The sequence below is a fragment of the Notothenia rossii genome (assembly GCF_949606895.1).
Source record: "Notothenia rossii genome assembly, chromosome: 2".
Taxonomy (NCBI): domain Eukaryota; kingdom Metazoa; phylum Chordata; class Actinopteri; order Perciformes; family Nototheniidae; genus Notothenia; species Notothenia rossii.
The window spans coordinates 17,334,035-17,360,382 of NC_136904.1; the positions used below are offsets into that span (position 1 = coordinate 17,334,035).

The 26,348-nt window shown below is 39.0% G+C and overlaps 1 protein-coding gene across 1 annotated transcript; it reads left to right on the forward strand.

The window, feature by feature from the left end:
* The first annotated feature begins 3,110 nt into the window (after positions 1-3,110).
* On the forward strand, positions 3,111-26,348 carry mindy2 (MINDY lysine 48 deubiquitinase 2). The gene is made up of 9 exons (XM_079663970.1): positions 3,111-4,334; positions 4,949-5,006; positions 8,033-8,097; positions 15,586-15,744; positions 16,640-16,742; positions 18,384-18,526; positions 20,068-20,241; positions 21,206-21,379; positions 22,156-26,348. The coding sequence occupies exons 1-9, from the start codon at positions 3,432-3,434 to the stop codon at positions 22,417-22,419; spliced, it is 2,043 nt and encodes a 680-aa protein (XP_079520096.1). The 5' UTR covers positions 3,111-3,431; the 3' UTR covers positions 22,420-26,348.

Genomic DNA, 26,348 nt, shown 5'->3' on the forward strand with positions numbered 1-26,348 from the left:
GCTGCACATTTTAAATTCCTTTGTATGCTGAGTGGTAGATTGTGAGAAGTACTCAAGGTGAAATAGTGTTATTTAAGTGTTGTTTATTTCACATCATGATTCCAAATCTGTAAAGTAACTAAATGTATTAAATGTAGTGGGGTAAAGTACACGATTTACATCCTAATTTTAGTAAGCTAGAACTACAAAGTAGCAACAATGGCAATATTCAAGTAAAGTAAAAATATTCCTCGAGAAGTACAGTACTTGGCTGTTGAATTTGGCATTGTCTGGACCCTCAACCTAATTTACATATCGAGTTGATAGAATCAGGGCAAAGGTTTAGTGTTCCCAAAGGGGGGACTAATAAACACAGCTTATCCTTTGTTTCATCTGATTTTTGATTTTTGTTTCAATAGCTATAACTGGATGTTGCATCTCCTTTCCATAATTTTTAGTGACACAACACACTAAATGATACAGTATACATACTGTGCTTTGTATGGCGTGTTGTATTCATTAGTATGGACTATTGTCTGTTAATAAACTTGCCCCCAAGGTGCCTTGAAGTTTTAAAATGTTGACTCATAAAAATACATTCGGACTAGCTGCAGGTATCGATTGCGTGTTTTCAAAAGCTCCCGTCTTTTATGTAAGCTATACAACTTATTAGGTTTATGTTACAATTATAGCTATTGCAACATTTGACTTATGATTTATAAGATTATTTTTTGTGATTTTGCCTAAATATTTTTATATTACACTGATAAATTCATTTCTGTAAATGGTATGATACTTTAACATAGACAACATACATACAATAAACTAGGAATAAGGTTATAATATATATATAGAATATATACAGTCTATGGATTGAACCCACCACCTTCTGAATCAAATGAAACAGCTCTTCTTCCCAGCCAAGCCATATTGTTGAGAAAAGATGAAGTCATAGCCTGAGTGTCCCAATCGAGATAACCGTTTTGTTGTTAGAATTTAATTTAACTTAACTAGTTAACTAGGAATAAAAGTATATACATACCGATACATACCCATTCTAATGAGATGTTCAGGAAACCCGGCTCCAGATGTGCTGATAGCCTTTGACAGTCACTCGCTGTGAAGAGTCTAAACAAATGTGCTTAACAATATCTTGTCGTCCCCTTATAACCCTAATAAATGTAGAAGACAATCCTGTACAATTTGACTGGAATATGTACTGGTGTCTTTGGCTGAATGGGTAAACGGATGCCTAACGACCATGGGTTGGTGGTTTGATTCCTAGCATGGCAAAATGAAGTGTTGTGGGAGGCAAGATGGCATGTTGAAATGACAGGTTATTATTATTATTATTTTTTTAAGTGTCTGGCCATAAAACATAATTGAAAGCTCCTTTGTATATTCACAAAAACTAAGCAAATGTAATTAAAAAATAAAATATTTGATGCAAAAGCCTTGATACCTTAAACAGATGTTATTAATGTAGTAAAACCATAGACTGTATATGTGTAAAACCACCGGGGGAAGTGTTAGGAGATGTGTGGTGATGAGATTTTGGTAGAATTTGACTTTATGACAGGGACGTTATTTAATATTGCGTTGCAGTCTGCTTAATAGTTAAAGAAACAAAACAATTTAAATGGATCTACACAGACTTGAGTGCTACAATATTTATTGGAACATTAGAAAAAAGAGGATTCGTGATGGTGGATGTATTTACAGTGTTAGAAATAAAAATGACACATTTAATATAGTTTTTTTTTAACCTTTTCCTATTGGTCGGATCCAGTCAGCTGACAGATCATGTGACCCAGCTGATGTTTTGACAGGAAGACATTTCCAAACTTTTCCCGTTTGCTGTAATTTAAATCTCTGTTTTTTTACATTATTTATTAAAAGTTTACTAACATGTCCAAATTGCACATCCTGAAACTAAACCAGTATTCTTTTTAATGACATTTCTTTGTGCATGCTATTTGTCAGAATATTTATAAAATGTACTTTTAAAAAGTGGTGTGGACAAAATTGGTCATTTCAAAAAGTGGTGGGGACATGTCCCCAGCGCCCCCAGCGCAAATGACACCTATGGATGCATTAATCATACCTTACCCTAACAATTAAATGCATAACACATATTTTTCCTTGGCAGCATATCCTCTGCACTGTCACTGCCTACGCCTACGGTATACCTATTGTCAACTCCCAACCAACAGCTATACCAATCAAATACTTTGGGCTATGGGTTATCATGGTTAGGGGAAACTAGATGTTAATGCAGTCTGACTCTGATAGTACATCTGCCTGAAAAGCTCTGTGGCTGTGACGACCTATTCTGTTCGGTCGGTTAACTGCTGCCATCTAGCGAACACTTACTGCATATATCTGTCAAATACTGCAGATCTGTCAAATACTATGTATTGCCGACACAAGGATGGCTTTTCCTGCCACAAATAGTGTTTATATCATTTATATAATTTCATAGTACAAGTATTTTTAGAGCATGGTGGTTGAATGTTTAGTAAGATATACAAAGCGTTCACAACCTAACCTTAATAAAGGTTGGGTTTTTTGCACCCAAAGAAATAAAAACACATTTGTTTTAATGTGTGTTCGAACGGTTCGAACCACGATGTGTCTCACATACTGCAATGACTGCGGAGGATGAATAAAAATAAGAGTTCTACATCCATGCTGCCACATATTTTCCAAGTCTCGTTTGTCCTGCCAGTAGTACTGTGATCTGACAACGCGAGATTTGTATGGTCTAACAAACGCGCGAGCTCCTCGTACGCAAGATGAGAACGGTCACGGCGTTTCTGTTCAGGAGTCCTCGTAAAAGTGGTACTTTTGAACGGTTTACAGATAAAGCCAGCCATACACCATACAAACAAAAAAGACAAGTACAAAGTACAAATATTTTATATTCTATATTTTGCCACCTTATGGTGGTGGTCGTACAAATACAACTTATTATTTTTTAATGACTCTAATTATTGATACTCTACTTTGCTTATGACAACAGCCAAAGAGTCAATTAAACATGAAAAACAAAACTTTATAAATAGAAATAACACATAAAAACAAAACAATAAACGTTTTTATACAGTGAATTGTGTATTATTTTTAACGATGATAATAGCCTATGTATAATACAAATTCAATATTCCTATTCTTCAATGCGCTTCAAGACAAGTGTCATTTGGGGTTTTAAGGCATTTCAAAAAAAGGGGGGAATGTTATAAAGTCAGTATACATTAATATCTGGGATGGCTCACCTGTTTTACGCGAGGGACAAACTGAAGAATACGGGCCCACTCAAACGCATCACCCCCTTTGCTCGGCCTGAAAGCAATTCACTCTGATGACGTCACTCGCAGAGTTGTCATGGCGTCTTTGGGACTGAAGCTGCTGCTGCAATTTAGCTAAAATCGGTCGACAGTCTGTAAATCGAAATGGAGAAAAATGCAAGCCTGCATCGAGACACTGACGGGAGCACGCTGTGTGCCACGATTGCAGGAGAGATGGGCGATGTTACGGCTGTCGGTGGAGTAAAAGGAACAGCTGATCAATGCAAGAATAGTGAGGCTGCTCTCAGTAGTTTGGTCAACGTTAGTTGTAATAACAGCATCACAAATGTGAGTGCTCCCGGCGCAGTTAATGTCATCTCTAGTGCTGGGAAGTCGGACGTGCTAGAAGTGATCCAAGTCCTCCCCGTGCAGGAGGATAAGAAGAAGAAGAGGAGCGAGTCGGGGTCCGGGGATCAGATCAGTAACGGGATGGGGCATGACTCGGTGCTGGCTGCAAGAGATAAAGAGGGTGGTGCCTCAAAGTTAGTAAACAACACCTCTGACGGCCCGTCCTCACCTCCCGCTAAGGAGGGCGCAGATGTGCATGCTGAAGTGTTGACTTGTGCAGAAAGTGAACCGATAAAACTTGCCAAACCGACTCATCTTTGCACGGACAACGCAATCACGGCGCACGTCAGATCGGGGCTGCCCGGTGATCACACCTTATCGGAGGGATTGCCGAGTGGGAGTGACCCCGATCCCAGCCTCGGTGGAGAGTCCCGAAGCATTGATTCCCTGGAGTCTTTCTCTAACCTCAACTCCTGCCCCAGCTCCGATCTGAACAGCGAGGGGCTGGAGGACCGAGGACTGGCCCTGGCGCTGCAGGGCGAGTACGAGGCCGATGGGACAAAGACAGCCTGTGCGAAGGAACGGGCCGCCGCCGGACAGTCTCTATACCACATCAAGTGGATCAAGTGGAGGGAGGAGAACACGCCGATCATCACCCAGAACGAGAACGGCCCTTGTCCATTACTGGCAATCATGAATGTTCTTCTGCTTGCATGGAAGGTAAATTCAAATTGATATCTTTTTAAAGCTCTGTCAGCAGCTGTTTTATATAATCATAACTATAGTACATTTAGACTCATTTAACACTTCACCTAACACTAAGTCCTGGTGCCTCCTCTACCCCTCAGCACTTTCTGTTGGGAAGATTATTTCATTTAGTATTGTATATCAATGATATGAGGTTACAAACTGTAACACATGGGTCAAACATACTAAATTGTTTTGTATTGTTTTTTAGTTCACTTGTGTTTCAGTGCTTTGCTTGATGCATGGGTTCAGAATTAATGAACAATGATACAACTGCAACAGTTAAGTGACTAATGATTAGTCAATCAACTATTGTCAGTTATTTTCAACATCTATACATTTTTATAACTATGCATACAAAGAGGGATGCTTTTCTTTGTTTTATATCCAATACAACTGAACAAATTTAGAATCAAAACAAAACAAGACATTTAAAAACATCACATTGTAGTTTGACAATATTGGATATAGATTGTTGACTATTTTCTGACATTTTACAGACCAAACAATAATCGATTCATCTGTAATTGATAGAATACCTGGTTAAACTGCCCTAAACAGTGGGTTTCCATGTCTCTCTGTTGCAGGTTAAGATGCCACCTATGATGGAAATTATTACTGTTGAGCAACTGATGGAGTATCTTGGTGAGTGTCTATTAAAACGTATTAAACATGAGCAGGTCGACGCCACATCACTGATGAAAGGGCAACCTCAGTGAATATGGCTCTCTTCTGCTTTTTTCCTCTGGCTTCACATTGACAATAACAAACTGTGTGTAATATAATCTGTTTTGTAATTTGCAGAAGATAACATTTAGAAAGTAGTTTTCTCCAATACTAACTTGTTGATCTGCTTTTACGTAGCATTGCCCATGAGTGCACATACCAGCCAATAAAGCTGCTGGCAGTGAGTTCGAACAGACTAGTAAACATTCTTAGGTTTCACGTCCTCTCAAATTCTGGCGGATGCATACTTTAGGTCAGAGATATATATATATATATATATATATATATATATATATATATATATATTCCAGTCAACAGAGGAAGAGAGCAGAACAGGGGAATCCCCTTGATTAAATCTTCTGCTGTTGCAAAGGAAACAGGAGCTATCTCTTCTCTCTGGCTGTCTCCTGCCCTTCATAACTTTAGAATATCAAAGTCGAGGGAGTCTTATTACTGCAGGGGTTCTCTAGAGGTAGAGCTGGGCTTCACTAGCTTCTCCTCTCCAGTATCCACTGCCATGAGTAGACTAAAGTAATCCACATCCCAGAACTGTATGTGAGCTATTTTATAGTAGATTTTCCCCTTACTTGGACTCTGTATAGGCATGAATCAGGATACAGGGTTTCAGTTCAATAGATTGCAATTCTGTAAGAAAGACGATACATTGTTTTTTACAAATATAATTGTAAGAAAACTGTTATAGTTTAAAGAAGACATCGCCATATGCATACAATCTGGGTAAACATTTTTACATTTTTATGCAATCAGAACAGTTGGAGCTACATGCTGTCCCTTTAGCATCATTTTACTACTCATTGTGCAATATGAGCCACAGTTTGACCCTGGTCTTTGCATGTAAACTATTATTTATAAATCTAAACCATGCTTTTGAGAATCGATACAATAGTCCAAAACATAATAAAGTGACACTTAAGTGTACCCCTGATATGGATTTTTGAACTTGTTCGTGTCCAAACAGTGCTCTCATCTCTATTCAATTGCAGTTAAGTAATGAAGGAATTCAGCATTGCACTAAAAAAGCACTATGTGTAATCTCCAAAAGTGCTTATTTGGGTGGAAACCTTGTGCTTGCATTCAATAACAGCACACAACATGAATATCTTATCACGTCCAGGGGCTGCTAGATACTTCTAACCTCAGCAGCAATTGTCAAAACAAACAGACACAAGGAGTGAGGGTAGGTGATGTGTAGTTTAAAGCGTGTGGTGGTCCTCGTCAACAGTATGCAACGTAGCATGGCCAGTGATCCAGACGCATTGGGGCAGACAGACACAGATATTAGTGGAGAATCAGAGTTCAGTGAGTCCACAGTTCAAGTGAATACAGAGCAGCGAGGGGCTTTCCCTGCCGTCCACATGCTGGAGTAAATCCACTCCGCTAGCTGGCCCCCTGCTGGAAAAAATGATTGAATTAAAAAAAAAATACAAACTGGTATTTTTGCCTTTGCCTCTTTACGATCAAAATACAGTATTAGCCCACTATTACCAACTTATAACTGAGTTGTAATGTAAAGTGCTACTGTTTTTTAAAACTGCAATTAGTCTGTTGTTCATTCCAAAAGCCTTGATAGTTCACACGTTTGACATAGTCTATGAGCCTGGTTGGTGTATCCGTTTGCATTCACATGAAGAAATCATCGTGCCTTTCTAGGACACTCATTACAATTATTAAGCACAAATTCCAATACAAATACAGGCTGTTTTTCCCACTTAATCAACGCCATTCATTCTATTTGCTTGTGCAAAACAACAAAAGTGTTTTTTCTCCATGTGTAGCTGTTTTCACTCAGTGTATCTGTTGATGACAAGAGGTCCATGGCATTCCTCTGAGTAATACTCAGATCAAGTATGTGTTGACAGTGCAGCGTGGCTCTCTTGCCAGTTCCCAATAAATACACGAGTCTCTGTGAAGCATTTTGTAAAACACTTATGCATGAGTTTAAAAAGTAAGGACTGCATTTAAGCTTTTGCAGCAATAACAAAAATATAATTGCATGGGTTCCTTAGCCATTATATAAATGCGATTTACAGAAAAGGTTTCTAATAACACAAGGAACAAAAAAAAAATGTACAAGCAATAAGTCTGAAAGATTTCAAAAGAAAATGTAATCACTTTATTTTTTAAGGATTTGATGTTGCAGGGAATGATCATTTTTAAATCATTATCTTAGTTTCTATTAAAAATACTTTAAAATAATCATGATTTATTTTTGTGACCAACTTTTTATTGTTCTTTTTTATTGCCCTCACAGAGGGACTTATATACACAGATACAAATTATATAGACAATAATACAAAAAGAAAGACAAAGAAAAAATATAGGGAATCCCTTTCCCATGCCACCCTGTAGAAACTCCTACCTGATGTTTGTTAGCAATTGTCTGAGTTCATATTATATATATTATTTATATTATAGCATAACAATTTATCCACATCAAATACATTCATACATTTTTTTTCATGACATTTCACAATTTCTGGATTTTGAGAACATTCTGATTCATGTTCTGCCTTAATAAGCTCAAACTGTTTAAGAGAGAGGCAAACTACAACAAAATAAACATGTGGCTTGAGTTGTCCTGCTCAGCTGTGTGTCTGCCCTCAAAAGAACAGCATACGCCTGATGTAGAGTAAAGTCTAGATTTGGTGTTCTGTGTTCATATGAAACATTTTGTTTGTAGCGCTGAGAGCTACAGAGATCTCAGGTGACGCCACAGAGGACAGAGACTCTACTGATGCTGCATGTTCGGTACAGCCTCCACTTGGTAGAACAGCTGGCCAGTGCTAAACGCTCCCAATGGCTTTTCGAAACATCTGAAACCATCTGTCTTCTTCTATACAAATGCTTGATATAAAAAGCTATCTCGATAATCAGTCATGGTTGTTTCGCTCTGTCATCATCTCTTTCCCTCTGTCCCTCTGCAGGAGACTACATTCTGGAAACCAAGCCTAAAGAGATATCAGAGGCTCAGCGGCTAAACTATGAGCAGGTAAGGCCTGCTTAATCACTGATGAATTATTATTAAACAGACATGTGTTTCTGCTTATGTGTGTGCATCAGTAATCTGCTGACTGTTCGTGGTACCTAAGGAGAACAGGGCTTTGGGCACGAACACACTCTCTCTTCCTCTGTGCTGAAGCCAGTGTTTGTGAGTTCAAGAGCTCTCACTTCTCATCGACACACTCAAAATATACCTCCGCTTGATGTATTTTCACCACAGTACACAAAGTGAGGTGCACACTTTGCTCTGATGTGCATGCTTACACTAAAGCCGGTTTTGTACATTTGCATTAAGGTATCATTTGCCTCAGCGGTGTTTCATAATATGGAAATAAGCATCGAGGTGATGACAAGCCAGATGAAACTGAAGCTTAGCTTTTTTCCATTACTCTATACGTTACATAAGATAATATGTCTCAGAAGGGGGTCAGGAGTGTCAGATTATGTTGTTTCACATGGCTGTAAATGCTTATAGAGGCATGGCTGAGTTCAGCCCCCGTGTGTGTGTGTGTGTGTGTGTGTGTGTGTGTGTGTGTGTGTGTGTGTGTGTGTGTGTGTGTGTGTGTGTGTGTGTGTGTGTGTGTGTGTGTGTGTGTGTGTGTGTGTGTGTGTGTGTGTGTGTGTGTGTGTGTGTGTGTGTGTGTGTGTGTGTGTGTGTGTGTGTGTGTGTGTGTGTGTGTGTGTGTGTGTGTGTGTGTGTGTGTGTGTGTGTGTGTGTGTGTGTGTGTGTGTGTGTGTGTGTGTGTGTGTAACTCACCATGAGAGGCACTTGGAGATGGAGCTCCAGCTACCCAGCTTCCTCCCGTCTCCACTGCCTGCCGAGTGCAGTGTGGGAGGCCCGGCCTCTCCTCCTCTTGCGTGGCAGAGCACCAGCACATCTGTGAATAATTTGAAGCCACACTTGCCCCTCATTCAAAGAGGAGCAAAAATAATGTGCAGTCTCCTCATAGAAGCTCCCTGCAACGCTCTTTCTAAATTTAAGTTGAGCAGAAATACAACCTCTTCAATAAATCAGTGGTGGCCTCAGCATGCACAGTTAAAGTAAGGGAGTGGTATGAGTTTGTGTTGCATAGTTATTATGGAAGTCTAATTCTAGTTACTGGCCTGAGAGCTCTTTACCGAGGCTGTCCTCATGTCCGTGTGCTTCATGTGTGCACCACCAAAGTGGGAAGCTCTTTGAGATCCAAGAGAGAAAGTCTGAAATGTGTTTATGTGCATGTTAAACAAAAGGTGTCCTCCTCTTTATATCTTGGAGAGCTTTCATTGCTTATTGGATTGTTAGAAAATATAACTCAAGCTACCTTGTTTTTGAAAAGAGCAGTAGGAGTTCATAACAGGCGTAGTTCTATTCATAAATTCCGCTTAAAAACATCATCTGCCACAGGAGAGTATGAGGATTAAAGTAGCATTGGCACGGTGGCTCTTTTAGCTATTGTTAAATATTTACTCGAAGGAGCAGTGGAAGTGAGAGTGAAGCCTCTTTCACAAGGCAATTCATCCATATGACTGTTGAAGGCAATGGGTTATCATGTTTGATAAACCTTTTTTGTGTCATTAAAAGTTCTGGTCCTTGTTCCTAAATTACCCTTTTTCTTTTGGTTCTGAGTAAAGCAGATAAAATGCAAACGTGGGAGTTAAAAAGCATAGTTGCGTATGTCCCTAACCCTAGCCGCTTTGATGATGAACGATGCACTTTTTTCCAACCAATCTGTTTAGTAAGCTCCCTGGCAATCAAATGATGGGTCCTCTGAATAGGAATATACCTCAAATTGACATTCGGTGATATGGAAACATGATGAGCAAATACTGATGGTGATGTCAGAGACAAAGCAAGAACCATAAAAGCTCATAGGTGGATGGGAGAGACTGTTATACAGGTTGTGATGTTGGATACATATTTAATTCAAGCAGGATCTATCTAATTATATAATCAGAAAATATGCTTTGCACAGGGTTATCAGTTTGATGGGTACACGTTTACAATTTAATGCAATCCATTACAAGCTCCAGTGCACAAGCATGTATCGTTTTATGAATCCTATAATCAATTTATGATGAGAAGTGTTCTGTCCTCTTTATATGTGAATGTGGCCTGACAAATGCTAGAAACTTTGTATTAGCTTGATGATGCATCCAACAGAAAAGTAGAGCAGTGACAGCTGCGGATATGTGCCAGGCTTCATACAAGTATGGCCCACATTATGGGACATTACAGCCTAGTAAACCATTTTTATTATTTACAGCTCCCACTGATGGGTTGTGGTGTTATGATATCATTTACTTTTGTCCTGCAGTGATTGATATGAGGTTAATGGATATGTTGTGTTTAACATCCCCTAAAAAGCGCGGCATGTTTCTTAACGGCCAAACATCCATTATGACTAAAGAAAGGAAAGCTTCGTAGGAACACACTCCTTTATCTTGGTACTGTAATGTCCTATTGTGTCAACTACCAGTTAATACCATCTGTTTGGATTTAGTTTTTAGGTACATTTGAGGTTTTTAGGTACATTTATTAAATTCACACCTAAGCAGAAGAGGGAAAGTAACTATGCAGAAAGGCCATCGCTAACGTTACTGTGGAACTGCATCCAACACACGCACAGATGAATGCCAGTGATGCTTTGATAATCATCGCCAAGCGCTCATCTGCTGTTAGATCCCTCTGCCCTAAAGTGAAGAGCTGTTGTCCATTACACAGCCCTGCTAATCCTGCCATCACTGCCGCTCATAAACGCCCTAATCCACACACTGAGATCATCAGATGGCCCGCTGAAGGCTTTTCACCTCAGCTCTCCGCACCAAAGCTGCAGTAGCTCACCCTCACTATAACTATTACTTTAAAAAAATCATTTTATTTTATGATTTGACAGCAATTATACTCTTCAGTGGAAAAGAAACAGGTTATAAAGTATTTATTCAGAAGCCTTTGAATCTGTTTGCTTTTTGGGATTTGAGACTTCATACTAGAAAAACCTTAAAATGATTGCAATACATCATGTAAAATAAATATTCACATTTAAAATAATAAAAAAGAGCTGTTCGATGTTGTAGTGAAACAAATATTATGCTGTTCAGAATATTTTAACATTGTCACGTGTCAAATAAACAAAAGGATGTGGAGTGCATTCAACCGTGTTTCACTGTTTTAATTTAGACCAGATAAAAACTTAACAAGTGTTTTTATATAAACACTTTTATAACTTGACATAATATTTATTTTAAAGCTATACAAAAAACTTTCAGACTTTTCAAAACAAAAGTACAAAGAATTTATAAAACAAAAAAAAAATGGCAGACAAAATTACTAAATAATAAAAAAAAAATGGTTAAACAGGATAACATCTTTACACTAGAAGACAGTGGTCGTTGAGCCTCACCCACCCCCATCACTCTGTGTGACTCCCCAGTAACTGCTGTGAAGTCTTTCCGCTTCCTGGGCACCATCATCGCCCAGGACCTCAAATGGGAGCAGAACATCTGCTCCCTCATTAAAAAAGCACAGCAGAGGATGTTCTTCCTGAGGCAGCTGAAGAAATTCAACCTGCCAAAGACGATGATGGTGAACTTCTACACCTCCATCATGGAGTCCATCCTCACCTCCTCCATCACCATCTGGTACGCTGCAGCCACAGCCAAGGATAAGGGCAGGCTGCAGCATGTCATCCGCTCTGCAGAGAAGGTGATTGGCTGCAATCTGCCATCCCTCCACGACCTGCATGCCTCCAGGACCCTGAGGCGGGCAGGGAAGGTAGTGGCAGACCCCTCCCACCCTGGACACAAACTGTTCATCCCCCTCCCCTCTGGCAGGAGGCTGCGCTCCATCGGGACCAAACCTCTCGCCACCTCAACAGTTTCTTCCCCTCCGCTACCGGTCTCTTAAACAAGGCCCGGCCCCCCCACTGACACTTTACCTCTGCCACATCATAGACTATATTCATTACATTAATCTTATTTCACATTTCATAGTTTATATTCTTAAATTCATTCATAGCATTCTATTTCCATGTAAATTACTGCTTTATTGAATTTGTATTACTATTTAACTGTATTTTATTACGGTATAAAATATGTTTTGTTTTATATTAGATTTCTTGTTTTTTATATTTTATGTATGCACCATGACATGAAGTCAAATTCCTAGTATGTGCGAACCTACCTGGCAATAAACCTGTTTCTGATTCTGATTCTGATCTAGCCATACTGTTAGGTGGTTGAATCTTCTGTTTGTTATCGAGGGTTTATTGTTGTGGTATCTGTAAACTAATTGGCTTGGCTTTTGGCTCATTTGACTTGTATCTCTGCTGTCACTAGTCATTTATTGTTGGAAGAATGAGAGGAAATCACTCGCAACACAAACACAACAGAGTTGAAGGGCTCAGCTGCAAGGCTTAACTTGATCCCAGACTGTAATGGCAGCAGAGGTTTGGAGCCAGCTGGGAAACATTGCCCTGAGCTCTGTTTGGTTCTCAGGTGTGTGGATGCACACGTGAGTCATATATCTATAGATATATATGGCATATATATGGTGTTATGTGTATATAAAGTCTCTAGGGTGCATCTTTTACAGTAAGCGATTGGATGGTGGTCATATTGGAAATGGTTCTCTTCAATCGTTCAGTCAGTGAATTATAATAATTTCTCTCTACATTTGTCAAAGTCAAAAACTAGTTCTGATTCTTCCATCTCACAAAACACAGCTCTAATCTTTTCTAATCAGTGTGAGAACCAAAAAGGGTATATTTCTCAGCTCTGTTTGGGCCACACCAGGTGAAATCCAATTAAAATGGAAAAGAACTGAGATTCGTTTTATAAAACTATTAAACACCCTGCAATTAGTGAAGATATTGTTCTTCTCGAGGACTTTAAAAGCTGCTTTAAAAAAGACAAACCTGAAGTAGGATATATCTGATAATTGGATTATATTTTAGGGAAGTCACAATAGCAACAACAAGCATCTGCAATTATGTCCTCCTAATTGTAAAACATGTATCAAATGCTGGTATTAAAAGGTGGTAAAAAGCTGTCTGATTTTGAGTTCATACTCACTGCTGAAGGCAAAACAGAAGTCAGGCAAGTTGAAGCGATACTTTCTCAGGGTCTGTGTGAAACCGACAAGCTTTTACCATTTTGACCAGACTGCTGCTTTAAGATAGGTCCGGGGGTCTGACTTTAACATGATGTTTTTGCTGAAATATACCCAGAGCAGCTCTTTTGGGTTCTGTGTTCTACTCAGTAAATGCCCCTGGCATCTCAAGGCCTTGAGGCTTAGTTTTGTGTAATGTTACTTCCCTGTGACGCTGCATACTTTATATACATCAGCTTGATTTCTGTGTACATTTCAGTGTCCACAGACCGCCCACTGTCTCGCACACTGCATGGGGCTTTACAGACTTTGAAGGCCTTTGTTTTTAAAAATAATTATTGTTTTCCTCCTAGTATCAGGGCTGAGTCTGTTCATTATGAAGGGGGCTGGTATCATGTGAAAAAGTGACGTCAATGCATGCCTTCTGCTACAGTGAGTCATCTCCCATCATCTGGACAAAAAACACACAACGATGTCGAAGCCATATAAAGTTGTTGAAAAGGTTTTCTAAGGTCAAGCTTTCTTTTTTATCTTTATATTATGACACGTGCTTTAAATTGCTGAGCTGACCCATTCTCTCCTCTAATACATGTCATTGTACTGTTGACCCTGTATTAACCTACTATGATTAATAAAGTTAAACTGAAACTAATTATGGCCAACACAAGAGGTGTCAGTGAGATCAAAGCTGTTGGATGATCTCTGTGGTGGTTTGTTATAATGTTGAATCATTCTGTGATGCACTGTTTGAGCCTCGAGAAATATTAAACAGTGGGCATTGGGTTTTTTTGGACATACAAACAAAGTAATGCAATCAGTGTTAATGCATCTTTGAAAAAGGGAATCATCTCTGTACTGAAAATATAACATATTAGGGGCAGCTGTGTGAGAAAGAGTACAAGTTGCTGGACATGTAGTCAAAGCAGCCCTTTTAGGCTTTTTCAGAATTTAAAACATACTTTGATGCTAAAGCTATTATTTACGCAAAATAAATAAAAATCCCACATTTATGTTTATTCATATATTCATTTTAACATTGAGATGCATATCGTCCTTTTTCGTCTTCTCTCTGTTACGTCTTTAACCCTTTAACTACCAGACCAAGAAAAAATCAATAGAAAAATTATTTGTTTGCATTTTTTGCAAACACAGTTTTGTTTTTATGAGCCTCTACCAACTGGTCGAGCTGGCCTTTGATGGAAAAAGTGCATTTTCAACAATCATCATATACAGTACAGTATTTGTATGCATCAAACTCAAATAAAACACAAACTGAATTACATTTTTTTCTTTTATGGAAAATGAGCAATATATACAACCAGATATATTCATAAAAGATAATAAATTATAATTCTAAAAATGAAAAAAAGTAATGTTAAGTGTTTTTCATAATAAAAAAAAGACTTGCTCATCTTACTGTATGCTGAATTGGCCTAACAAGAAACCACTGGCCCAACAGCAAATGTCTATATCCTGTGTTGGCCTAACTTGCTTATCTGTGTGCAACTTTGCGCTGAATACCATGCATGAAAGGTGACCAAAAAGAGTGATTTCGTCAGCGGTAATTTTTAGCATGCCAACTTTCTCAGTGGAAGCTAGCTGAAGGGCATTCTGTTCGAACCACAGTGACATCTAGAGGTTGTTTTGTGCATAACATGTTAACCAAATGGTAGAGCTGGCTAAATCAGATGGAGTTAAACTTTTTAATTATTTTTTCAACAAGATATCAAGACACAAAATGTGCTCTACCAAATGGTGGCGCTGGCTGTTAAAGGGCTAAAGTAAAAAAATGCCCCAAAAAAACACAGGGTTAATGGAATGCACTATATTGTCGAGTGTTCCTGATATTTTGTCCACCCCTTGGTAATATTACCAAAGGGAAATATCAAATTTCTCTCAGCAATGAGTCTGAGTGCTCACTCAGAAATATATTATCAAATGATTTCCTGGCAGCGACTTCCATTTCCTCCTGTGGTCGTGGGATGATTGACAGTAAGCAGAGCGAAAACGAATAAGTGCTGTAAATATGAAAACTCTCAACTGAGTCACAGGAAAGTGTAAAGCAGAACTACTTGATAAAACAAATTTGAGGCACAAATGTGTGGAAACAGTTTTTTTGTAGTGTACAGGAATAAATGTCAGCTAATGGCTTCTCGTAAGTGTAGAAAAATCCATCCAGCTACACTGACTGTGCGCAGACAAACAGGAATAATGAGACACACAAAGGCACATGCAACAGCTGGACAAGGCACAGCTTGTTTAATACAAAAATATAAAATACAAACGTTTTATTAAAGATATTTGTTAGTACATTGTATACAGTATTTATGCACTTTGCTGCATTGTTATCACACATTTCCTAACATAGCATCTGATCTCCTTTTTTCCTAGAACATGAGTGATGCCATGGCGGTGTTGCACAAGCTGCAGACGGGTCTGGATGTGAACGTGAAGTTCACAGGGGTGCAGGTCTTCGAGTACACCCCAGAATGCATTGTGTTTGATCTGCTCGACATCCCTCTGTACCACGGCTGGCTGGTTGACCCCCAGGTGAGATGGACTTCACTGCTGCCTCTCTTTACCTCCCAGAAACAATATTCTTTTATTGCTTGCCTTTCTATCCTCAACACGTGTCCTTAGAATTCATTTCCAAGTATTAAAATATTCTACCGGCCAGTTTTTCACGTTTTTCTCAGGTCGTTCTCATACTAGTTATTGTCCGTTTTGTGCTAACCCTAATTTATGACAAACAAACCAAGAGGGGTGATAATGAAGTAATATACGCAGACAGGAAACTCTCAGAAATCTTTGCTCATCCTGATTTATCAGTGATACATGAACTTACCTGGCTGAACTTCAGTGAACCTCAATGTGCCTTATTAATCTTCTGTAGAGTGGCTTATAAAAAAAGATAGAAAGCAGGATGAAAACCTGACGTCATGCACCATATGGTATGAATACCATGCTGTAGAAGAGTGGGGCCACACATTTTGCTGAGTTAACTGCCAATGGCTACCAAATTATTTTTGGAAAACCATACAGGCAATCAGTGCCTTGACATTTCCCACATTTAAAGATTTTAGCGTTTGAATGAATATCAGAATCAGAAACAGGTTTATTGCCAGGTAGGTTTACACATAAGAGGAATTATTAATGTCATATAAACTGTACTGAGTCAAACTTCTGTGGTATGTCCTTTATGCGTTCAGAGTTCTCTTGGAAGCAGAGCGCTTCAATGATATCGTTCACACAACCCTAGATAAAGATGGTAAACATGAAGAGGGATCAAGTTTACAAAGTGATACTAGTTTCAGTATGAACCTCATTTCACTACAACGTTTCTCTCTGTTCTACATTTTGTATAATTTGATTGTGGCTTTCATTAAATCAGCTTCAAAGCTTGGTGAGTGTTCTTTCCCACAGTTTTTGCTGTTTTTGTTTGCAGATGCAGGACATTGTCAAGGCAGTGGGAAACTGCAGCTACAACCAGCTGGTAGAGAAGATAATATCCTGCAAACAGTCAGACAACAGTGAGCTGGCAGGGGAAGGTGAGTGCTCTCCTCTCGCTCCTCTCCCCCTCTGCTGTCTGACCTGCCTGACTCCTTCCTGTCACCCTCAGCTCCTCTCCCTCCCTGGGCACTTGGTGGTGGAGAAAACAAAACTAAATCATGCATTTTTGGGACATTTTAAAAGTGAAAATTAGCTTCTAAGGAAAAATACATTTTTGATTTAAAAAAATCTTCGTTCTTTTAATTATACTATCTTTGTTTCGTCCATATCGAGCATCACAAGTAGAACTTGTTACTGGAAAAAACATGAACAGCAGTGTAACTTCATTAAATGATATGTGTTTACTGTCCAGGGCAAGCCAAAAGCAAACCAGGACATACATGTGTCCTTTCACTAAATAACTTCCACAGCTCACACTTTTCTTACCAGCGGTTGGTAATGCCTCCACTGAAGATATTTGCTCATTCAACACTGAGCTTCCTGAGTGAGCTGGTCTGCTGCAACATCAACACATGACAGCTTTGAGCCGAGTGTGATACGGACCTGGTACTTTACTCCTTTCAATAATATTTCTGGATTTGTAGCTTAGAAATGTACAATTAGGGCTTATTGTAAGTGACATATATGCTGCTCATCACTACTTGAATAGAGGAATTTTCTTCTTTAACTACAAAGGTATCATTTTAATATCCATTGCTATCCCATTGTTGCCTTGAATTCTTGGATGAAACCTTCACATTGACCAAACAATGTAAAAGAGGAGCATAGCAGTTATTCATTTAAGTAAATGGATAACATGTTTTACAACAGAAAAACTACATCAGTATCGAAAAAAGACCCCTTAACTTGTGGGGAATAACCAATTATTCTCCTTTATCTAGTGGTATGCTCACGAGGCTAACTCGTGCACACTATAATGTTACTATGTAATACACTACAGCTTGCAAGGACAAGTAGTAGGCAGGCCCATTTATTTAATTGGATCTAGAATTTGCTGTTTTTTATTCTTCAATATGTAAATGACCAATTTGTGGGAGAAGTTTCCACTCATATAAAACTCTACTCTTAAAAAAGGACTTTAGTTGTCATGCTTTAATGTACTTTAATACAAGTTTCTTTTCTACCAGCCTCTAAAAGTTATTCTCGGCTGGAGTGTTTGTTTGACTGCCTGATTTCCCGGGGATTTGCTTAATGCCGCTCTATCTTACAGATCCCTCACCATCTGCCTCTCAGCCTATATTGAGTTCACTATAGCAACCGTGACCATTTCCAGCAGCACAAAATCTGTGTTCAAATAGCTACAACACACATTACAGCGGGGTTTCCAAATAGCGACCCATGAATGAGTAAGAATCGCTGCAATGTAACGCAATTGACTCATCCACTGGTCTGTGGGCTAATAATGCAACATAAAAAAGCTATGTTACTTTGTAAGTAGATTTTTAACAGGTGAAGCTCATCCAAATGAAATCAACATTGACATTATATCACTCATTTTTAAGTGAATCGTAAATCTGTCTGTATATTCTGTGAAATATACGGATTAAAAGTAAGATAAGATAAAGTATTCAACTGACACTGATCTTAAGTCCATGTTTCTGCATTTGCTCATCAATCACAATTTCAATCTCTCCTTCTTTGTCTCCTCTTTGGTCCCTCTTCCCCTCCTCTCGCCCCAGGCATCGTGGCAGAGCAGTTTCTGAGCAGCACAGCCACTCAGCTTACGTACCACGGCTTATGTGAGCTCACATCCACCGTACAGGAGGGAGAGCTCTGTGTCTTCTTCAGGAATAACCACTTCAGCACCATGATCAAATACAAGGTGAACGCTGTAAATTATACCTTCACCTTAAGTGTAGGTATACTCAGATTGAGACTCCAGTTTGGAGCTTACTTTAGAAATTGCGGCAACTTAAAAGAGGTTGTTTTATTAACTGTCCCCCCCATTGAGTGAGAAGCAGCTTGAGGTCCTTTACTTTAAACGGACATTTACTGTGTTTTCTCTGTATTACTCAAATGGGTATTCTGACAGAATCCTCTTAAAGGTAAAGATTTCTTTCTGATAACTGTTCATGTCCATATAGATATCAGCAAAACTACCTTTAAAATCTGAAATGGAATGTCCTTTATTTTGTCCGTAAACTCAACATAATGAACTTGCTTTAATGAAATATTGTTCTGCAGGCTATTCAGTAAGAAATCATTCTGGTGCTTTCTTATATTATTTGATGAATGGTTGATTTTTATAGGGGAGTCTTTTGGTAATATTTAACTGAATTGTAATAAATGTAACTAGTAATTTACAGTAGATTAAGATAAATAACTTACTATCAAGTCTTGCCCTCTACCGTTGGAAGCACTCTATTCTCTATGACGTCACTTTGTCTTTCCATTTGCCTAAATTTATATTTTGCTGTACTGTTCACACAAGTCCTGCTATAACATGTTCTAAAAACTGATGAAAGCTTGGTATTTATGTATTACACGTGTACAATATTACACCAATCACTGCGACCCTTTAGGCGCCTGCCCACAGCTGGATTACTATATCGCTGCCGCTCGGACAGACCTTTCCTGTTGTCTGCAGGATGGGAAGTTGAGCCTGCTTACTTAATTTTGAATAGTACTCCAGTGTAGCCAAAGTAAGCATAGCTGTGTGTATCACTCAGCAGCCGGAGTTATTTTGCAATCACTGAGCTGCACTTTTACATGTACACACAGTTACAATCATTTATGATAAACAACCACATAAACATTGTTTGTGCTTACGCAGGGTTCCTATGCTTCTTTCCTTCGAAAACCTTGAAAACATCTGGCCATATGTTAGGTCATAGGACACAGATGGAAATGGGGGTTAAAATAAATCTCCTTTTTGTCTATAGGCAGTCTAATAGTGTTTAGTTTAGTCCTTTTTGTTAAGTTTATGTTCTTGCTAGCTAATTTTTCCTGCAAAGGGTTAAGGTATGCGCAATAGTTTCAAATGTGTGATGCAATGCTGCATTGTTATGTTTAAATTAAGCTTTGGGGTAGCAGATTCACAATAAAGTAAAGTGCCGTTCATCTGCAGGTATGTTTGCAATATTCTATGACAAATTTCTCATAATCTATTAGCATTTTAGAGATGATTTCATTGATAATGTCCAGCCATAGTCTGCGCTGTCTTTTAAATAAGAGTTCAATAGGGAGAAACATATTAGTGTATATTAGTGTATTAGACCCTTGTGCATCATGCTAGCTAGATCATCACAGAAAATGTCCTGTCAATGTCCCTGGAACAGGAGTAACCATGCAGTCTTGCATGTCTGCGTGCGCTGTGATACTGATTGGATGTTTGTATGTAATGCACGCCTGCTTGTTTCCCAGGGCCAGCTGTACCTCCTAGTCACAGACCAAGGCTTCCTGACGGAGGAGAAGGTCGTCTGGGAGAGTCTGCACAACGTTGACGGAGACGGAAACTTCTGTGACTCTGAGTTCCGGTTGCGGCCTCCGTCGAACCCAGAGACTGTGTACCGAGGCCAGCAGGATCAGATAGACCAGGTCTGAGCACTGATGCAGGCAAGACTAGACGAACCAGAAATGATCCACTCCAAAACCAGGATTGATGTATAATCACAACGTGGTTTTTTACACCATGAGACAGAATACAAGACCAGTAAGGTCACTGTACTTCTCTACAAACATTTATAAAAAACACTGGAGGAAAGGAGAGCCAGAAATAAAGAAACACATAACAAAGATTTTAGGAAGCCATGTACAAAAAGATCTACTGTGCACCATCCCAGGCTGAAGCTAAAACAGGGAGGTTCCTTAATAATAGATGCCTCCCGCACGCGCCTACCTCTGTTCTCATCCATGATTTGCTGTAGCACATAGTCACCAAATTGGACCATAATGCATTGGGTTTATGTCTCCCGGCTGCTTTCACAGCTGTCTGCTCATTGGTCGGCCACAGCGCTCAAAACGCTGATAAATTGTCTGCCTTCGCTCCCACACACACAGACCTCCACGAGCATGGGGGCTATTACTTTTTATTTTCGTTGCTATTTTCAGGCCCACTCCTTTTCTCCGAGATGGGGTTGGTGAAAAGAAATCCATGCAGGCAATGTTCTGCACTCATAATCAATTCCATTATGTTGCAGAAAAGGTGTAATGATCTCAGGGGGAAATTGGGTCTTTGTCAGGGACAGAGTACATGAAATAATATAAGATACTGAGTTTAATACCATGGATAGAAGCAGGATAAAGGACATTTTAAACCAATTAATACAAAGAGTAGAATAAAGATGGTACAGCAAATACAAATTAATGGACTAACACTAATGACTCTATTATTAGGAAAGCAATAGTGTCGTGGATTGGTCTGTTGGTATTATAGGCTGAGGAATTACAGCTGCTGCATAATCACAGCACAGTTTAGGCATCACATTGACACTTTTGCTCATAAATTATCAAGTCTTACTCTCTTTGTGCTTGTGTGTGTGTGTATGTGTGTGTGTGTCAGGACTATCTGATGGCGCTGTCGCTGCAGCAGGAGCAGCAGTGCCAGGATGTGCAGTGGGACCAGCTGCCCGAGGGCATCAGTGACCTCGAGCTGGCAAAAAAGCTCCAGGAAGAGGAGGACCGGCGCGCCTCCCAGTACTACCAGGAGCAGGAGCAGGCGGCGGCAGAGGCACAGGTGGGGGGGAGGGGAGGAGGTCTCTAATGTAGCTCAGAGGGCTTTTGGAAACAGATGGATGTCTAAATCAGAGAGTTTGAGCTATAAAAGAGGAATTCCATTTCAAAAGAGATAATGGTATTATTTTTTCTTGTAACGCAGCCTCCTTTCACTGTGAGGTCCAGACACAGGCGTCGCCCCTCAGACTGCCCTTATATCAGTTATTACACCTTACAGATATGTAAGATATACCATAATGATTCAATTATTTCTGTAAACGACAATGTGGCACTCCTTTAAGTACCTCTTGATTTTTGGTAACAACAATAATAAATTATATAACACTTTTTTCTAACAAATATGCATATTTCTTACCTAAATCCCTTACTTCCCCTTTCCTTCACTTAATTCCTACTTTTCTTCGTACTTATTTTTCACATAGATGCCTATCATTGACATATACAAAATTAAATAAAAATAAATATATATATTTTAACACCTTAAAAGGTAATACTATATCTTAAAATGTATGCTATTTAAACATAAAGTTGGGAAATGTTTCCCAACTTCATGTGAACTTAAAGAAAGATTGATAGTTTTTCTAGATTTCTGCATAAACATATCTCAAAGTAGTCTTTTTTTTTCAAAGCCTGTACAATTCTTCATATTTTCTAACCAAGACCTTAATATTTGCCTTATCACTTAATTCCAGTTCAGAACACTATAAGTAGCTTTGCATGAAACATGCTCATACCTATGAATTTATACCCTTCTGCCCTTCAATCCTGTTTTCGCAGCAGGACCAGCCAGATCCGGCCGAGGGAGAGGAGGTGGACAGAGGAGGAGCAGGAGGAGGAGCAGCAGGAGGAGCAGGAGGAGCAGCAGCAGGAGGAGCAGGAGGAGCAGGAGCAGTAGGAGGACCTGGAGGAGGAGCAGCAGCCGGCACTGGGACGGCGGCAGCAGCAGCAGGGGCCACACCCAGCCCGGGAAAACAGACCTCTAATGTGGAGCGCAAAGCCAAGAAAGAATCCAAGGATAAAGACAAATGTATGATTTTGTAACATACAAAATGTATGAGTGTGAGTTTAGTGCATTTGCTTTTATGGGAGAAAGGGGACTGCATTTGTCTCTCCATGTACTGGATACTTGGACAAACAAGGGAAGGAGACGTTATGAGGAGAGATGCGTAGAGACTAACAGAGGATTTGCTGTTCCCACACCACTGGTGCCTGCTATCCTCTATCCTCAGTGGAACCTGGACACCGGAGGAAGGGACACTACAACGACCCCTTACCTTTCATACAGTCGGCCAAACTTTGTTACAAGTAGCACAGTGCACTATATTTGTGATGTGGGGTCAAGTTTATTCGGGGTGGTATATTTTATAGCAAAAGACATAATCTGAAGAGACAAAATGTCACCTTCTCTCCATTTTACTTTTCCCAAAAAGTTCAATCATTTCACTCATGTGTCATTGCTGCAGCTTATAAGCTTTTTTGTACGTATCAATATTTACAAAATGCGTTTTTTAAGTTGATGCCAAGATTCACTTTTTATTTATGTATCTGTGTAAGATACTTTTTATTTTTCTGGAAGCTGAGATGGATTTGCTCATAATATTGCCTGTAGGAATTTGGTGTAACACTATTTGTGTCCCCTCTGTAACACTATGTACCGAAGGGTTCATTAATGCCAGATAGCTGCCAGACTCTGTAGCTACGCAACAAAACTCATCACAGTTTGCTCTGTTCAGATTTGCCTTACCAGAGTATGGCAGTGTTTTATTCTGAACGTGAGTGTGTTTGTTTTGTGTGTATTGTATGTACAGTTGACTTGTGGTAAACACATTTACTGAACATCGCTGACGCTGAAGTTTAGGTTTGGAATTAGACAAATCTTTTTACGCCGTAAAAGTTCAGAAAAGGATTTGTCTTTCCTTTTATGTTGTGATTTTATTTTACCAAATGTATGTTGAGGCAGTCAAACTGAAAAGAAAGTTTCTGGTTTAAGTTGTTTCTGTGAGAGACCCAACTTTCTTTTGGAAGATTAGATTTGTATTAGATTGCACAAAGTTTAGATTGTGTGGTAGTTCTCAAAGGCCTGTTTCTTACCCACAGTCCCTTGCAGTTTCCTGAAGAGCTGAAGTGTGTGTGTGTGTGTGTGTGTGTGCGTGTTTGTTTGTTTGTTGTTTGTTTGCAGGCACTATCATAATCCCCTGTGTTTAGAAGTTCCTCTGCAGTCACGCTTAAAAAGAAATACTGCAAAACAGTTATTTGCATGTAATCTTCTTGACATGGAAAGTTCATTTAATATTTCTCAACAGGTTATTTTCCAGTAACCTGAATCCAAAATATGTGACACACAGATTTACAACTCAAGTTCAAACTCCAGTTACAAAGTAGGGGACCTGACTTGTGTCATGCTGCTGTTTTCTCAAATGGACATTTCCTTTACCGTTCTCCACCAGTGTACATTCAATGTATTTTTTTAGCCCCATTCTGGGTAAAGGTTCTCAAATGTCAAATTCAAAGAGGGATACATTAATCAGTTAATTGTTGAACATTAGGTTTCTTTTACAAACTAAGTTTTCCTGGGGGCATACGATATACTCTGAATTCTGTAGTATGGACTTTTTACTTGTGTGCATTTCACTGCAGCGCACAAACACGTGATGTACATATTGACCTAATGCATTCTTATAATGAATCTAGCTGGTGGTTTGTGCCATTATTGTACCATGGGACTGCCTCCCGAGAGACTTTTCTATCTATACATTCCAAGTGGATGCCTTGACTCTAGCCTTCTGTTACAGACTGAGGGAGACAGTTTTTGCAGTGCTTGTAAAGCGGTCTCCATTGTTGTGTTCTGTGAGAACGAGTTCACGGCCAGGATAATTACATGGAGGCAGCAGGCTACCTACTGTGTGGGAAACCCTTTCTGGTGGGCTCCATGTGACGGCTGGAGATTGAGCTCCATGTTTGTTTGGCCCTAAGGCCGCATTTTGTAAATAATTAAACGCCTTACAACATTTCAACACATTTTATAGGACAAAAGGAAGCAGGTAGATTTCCAGAACAAGACAATCCATGCATTTTTTCACATCAAAAATACTCTCAGGCCTTTTGTGTAGGGACATATCCTCCAGTGTCTTTTATGTATTGGCACAGTTCCTCGGCCTATAATCACTTCCTAAATCACAACCTTAATTTCTGCGTATGTAAACGCACAACTATTTTAAATATGAAGGACACTATATTATTTAAGACTCTCGTTGACTTTTACACTAAAGAAATGAATAAAGCTGCTGCTCTTGTGTAATTTTTGACTACCTGAAAGAAACAAAGACCTTGGACAGGGTAAAGAAACATTGTTGATTATATATATTTAACATCGACTCCTTAGCTGTTTATTGTTTTCATTGAGCTTAAAATAATTACACATATAAGGTGAATGCAAGAAGGCAGCGAGGAAGTGTTTGGCAACATTGCTTCTCTTTTTGTCCGTCTTTTCAGAATTTCACCTCATTTATATCTCGGCACATCAAGTGAACATGCTGATTAAACATTCTTGGGTGAATATTTAATAACTTCACTTGGTGTCGTTTAAAATAATATGGGAAGTTTTATTCTTGCCGGTGTTTGTATGAGTGAAAATAGTGTGAAGTGACACATGCCACCCATTTTAATTATTTTAGATTTACTACTGTGCATTAGCTTGCTAGCCCTCATCATTACTATCAGAATTTGATATTTTGTTGTAATGTGTTTGTTTCACCCTAGTCCCTAAGACGATTTGATCAGAAGGATATTGTGTGTTCAATGTCTCAAAGTGGTTTTTATTGTATGCCTTGTAAAAGTGATGGTGGGGTAAATGCTGTAAAATGTGTGTTTTGACAAGGTGGTCATTGAACAAATAGTCGTTGTAATTGGTTTTTGCACTGTTACATTAATATGCACTAACAAAAGAGAAACATACCTCATTTTATACAGAACATAAATTGTGCAAGAGTGCTATTGTCCTTTGGGTACTTAAAAAAAAATGGAATCATGGCCAAAAGGATTAACTCAACATGGTAGCGGTTTCTTAAACCAGCTGAATAATATTAATTTGTAAAAATTTGAAAGGGCTGTTACATTCTTTTGGCTTGAAATGAAAGTACATTGGTCAAAACAACTAGTACCACTTTAGAGGAACTTGCTGCAGTTTGATATATTCAGGTTAGAGGTACACCTATACCAGACAACAGGATACCAGTACAAGGCCTGAGTACCAGCACAGAGCTCAAAGACGACGAGGGACATGTGAATTACAACACAAGACCGATGGGTTTCATTTGAATGGTCCAACAGAGGCAGTTTTTCTACAAAATACAGAAGAATATATGTAGACAACCCAGGTACTCGACTCAATCAGCAAAAAATGGTGTAGGTGCACCCCTAATTCAGGTAGTTATTCCAGGCCAGAGTCCATCTTTTAACTACACAACTTACTCAAATATGCTCACACCTTGACAAACAAAAAAGGGGAAAAGGCTGATTTCTAAAGCTTAAGTGTCATCTATGTAGCAAAAAGAAGGACATGTTCATTCTTGTTAGAGACACATGCAGAGTGCTGAACAATCTAAAAGGGAGCATTTCTTTAATGCAATATCAAACTCCTTGATTGTACTTTGTGGTGCATTTAGTGTGGACTTAAATACTAGAAAGAGTAACGTTTTATTAACTATCCCAACAAATATAATTTCCACTGTATGGCCCACTGTTTATATTTCACATGAAACATTTTTCTGAATATGGGAGGTTACTCATTTGTGTTGATTTCAATGTTCATCTATTTACATAAATGACCAAATAATGTATGTAGCCTTTCACATCAGTCACATAATGTATATGGTGATATATATATATATATATAACAAAATGCCTTATAGACGAGGGACATTCAACCCGATTAGAAGTACCACCAGGATAATAAAAGACTAAGATCATAA

Coding starts and splice junctions, on each gene's coding strand:
- mindy2 (XM_079663970.1), top strand. CDS start 3,432: ATGGAGAAAAATGCAAGCCTGCATCGAGACACTGACGGGAGCACGCTG. Junction 4,335..4,948: donor TTCTTCTGCTTGCATGGAAG/GTAAATTCAAAT, acceptor TCTCTGTTGCAG/GTTAAGATGCCACCTATGAT. Junction 18,527..20,067: donor GCACCATGATCAAATACAAG/GTGAACGCTGTA, acceptor CTTGTTTCCCAG/GGCCAGCTGTACCTCCTAGT.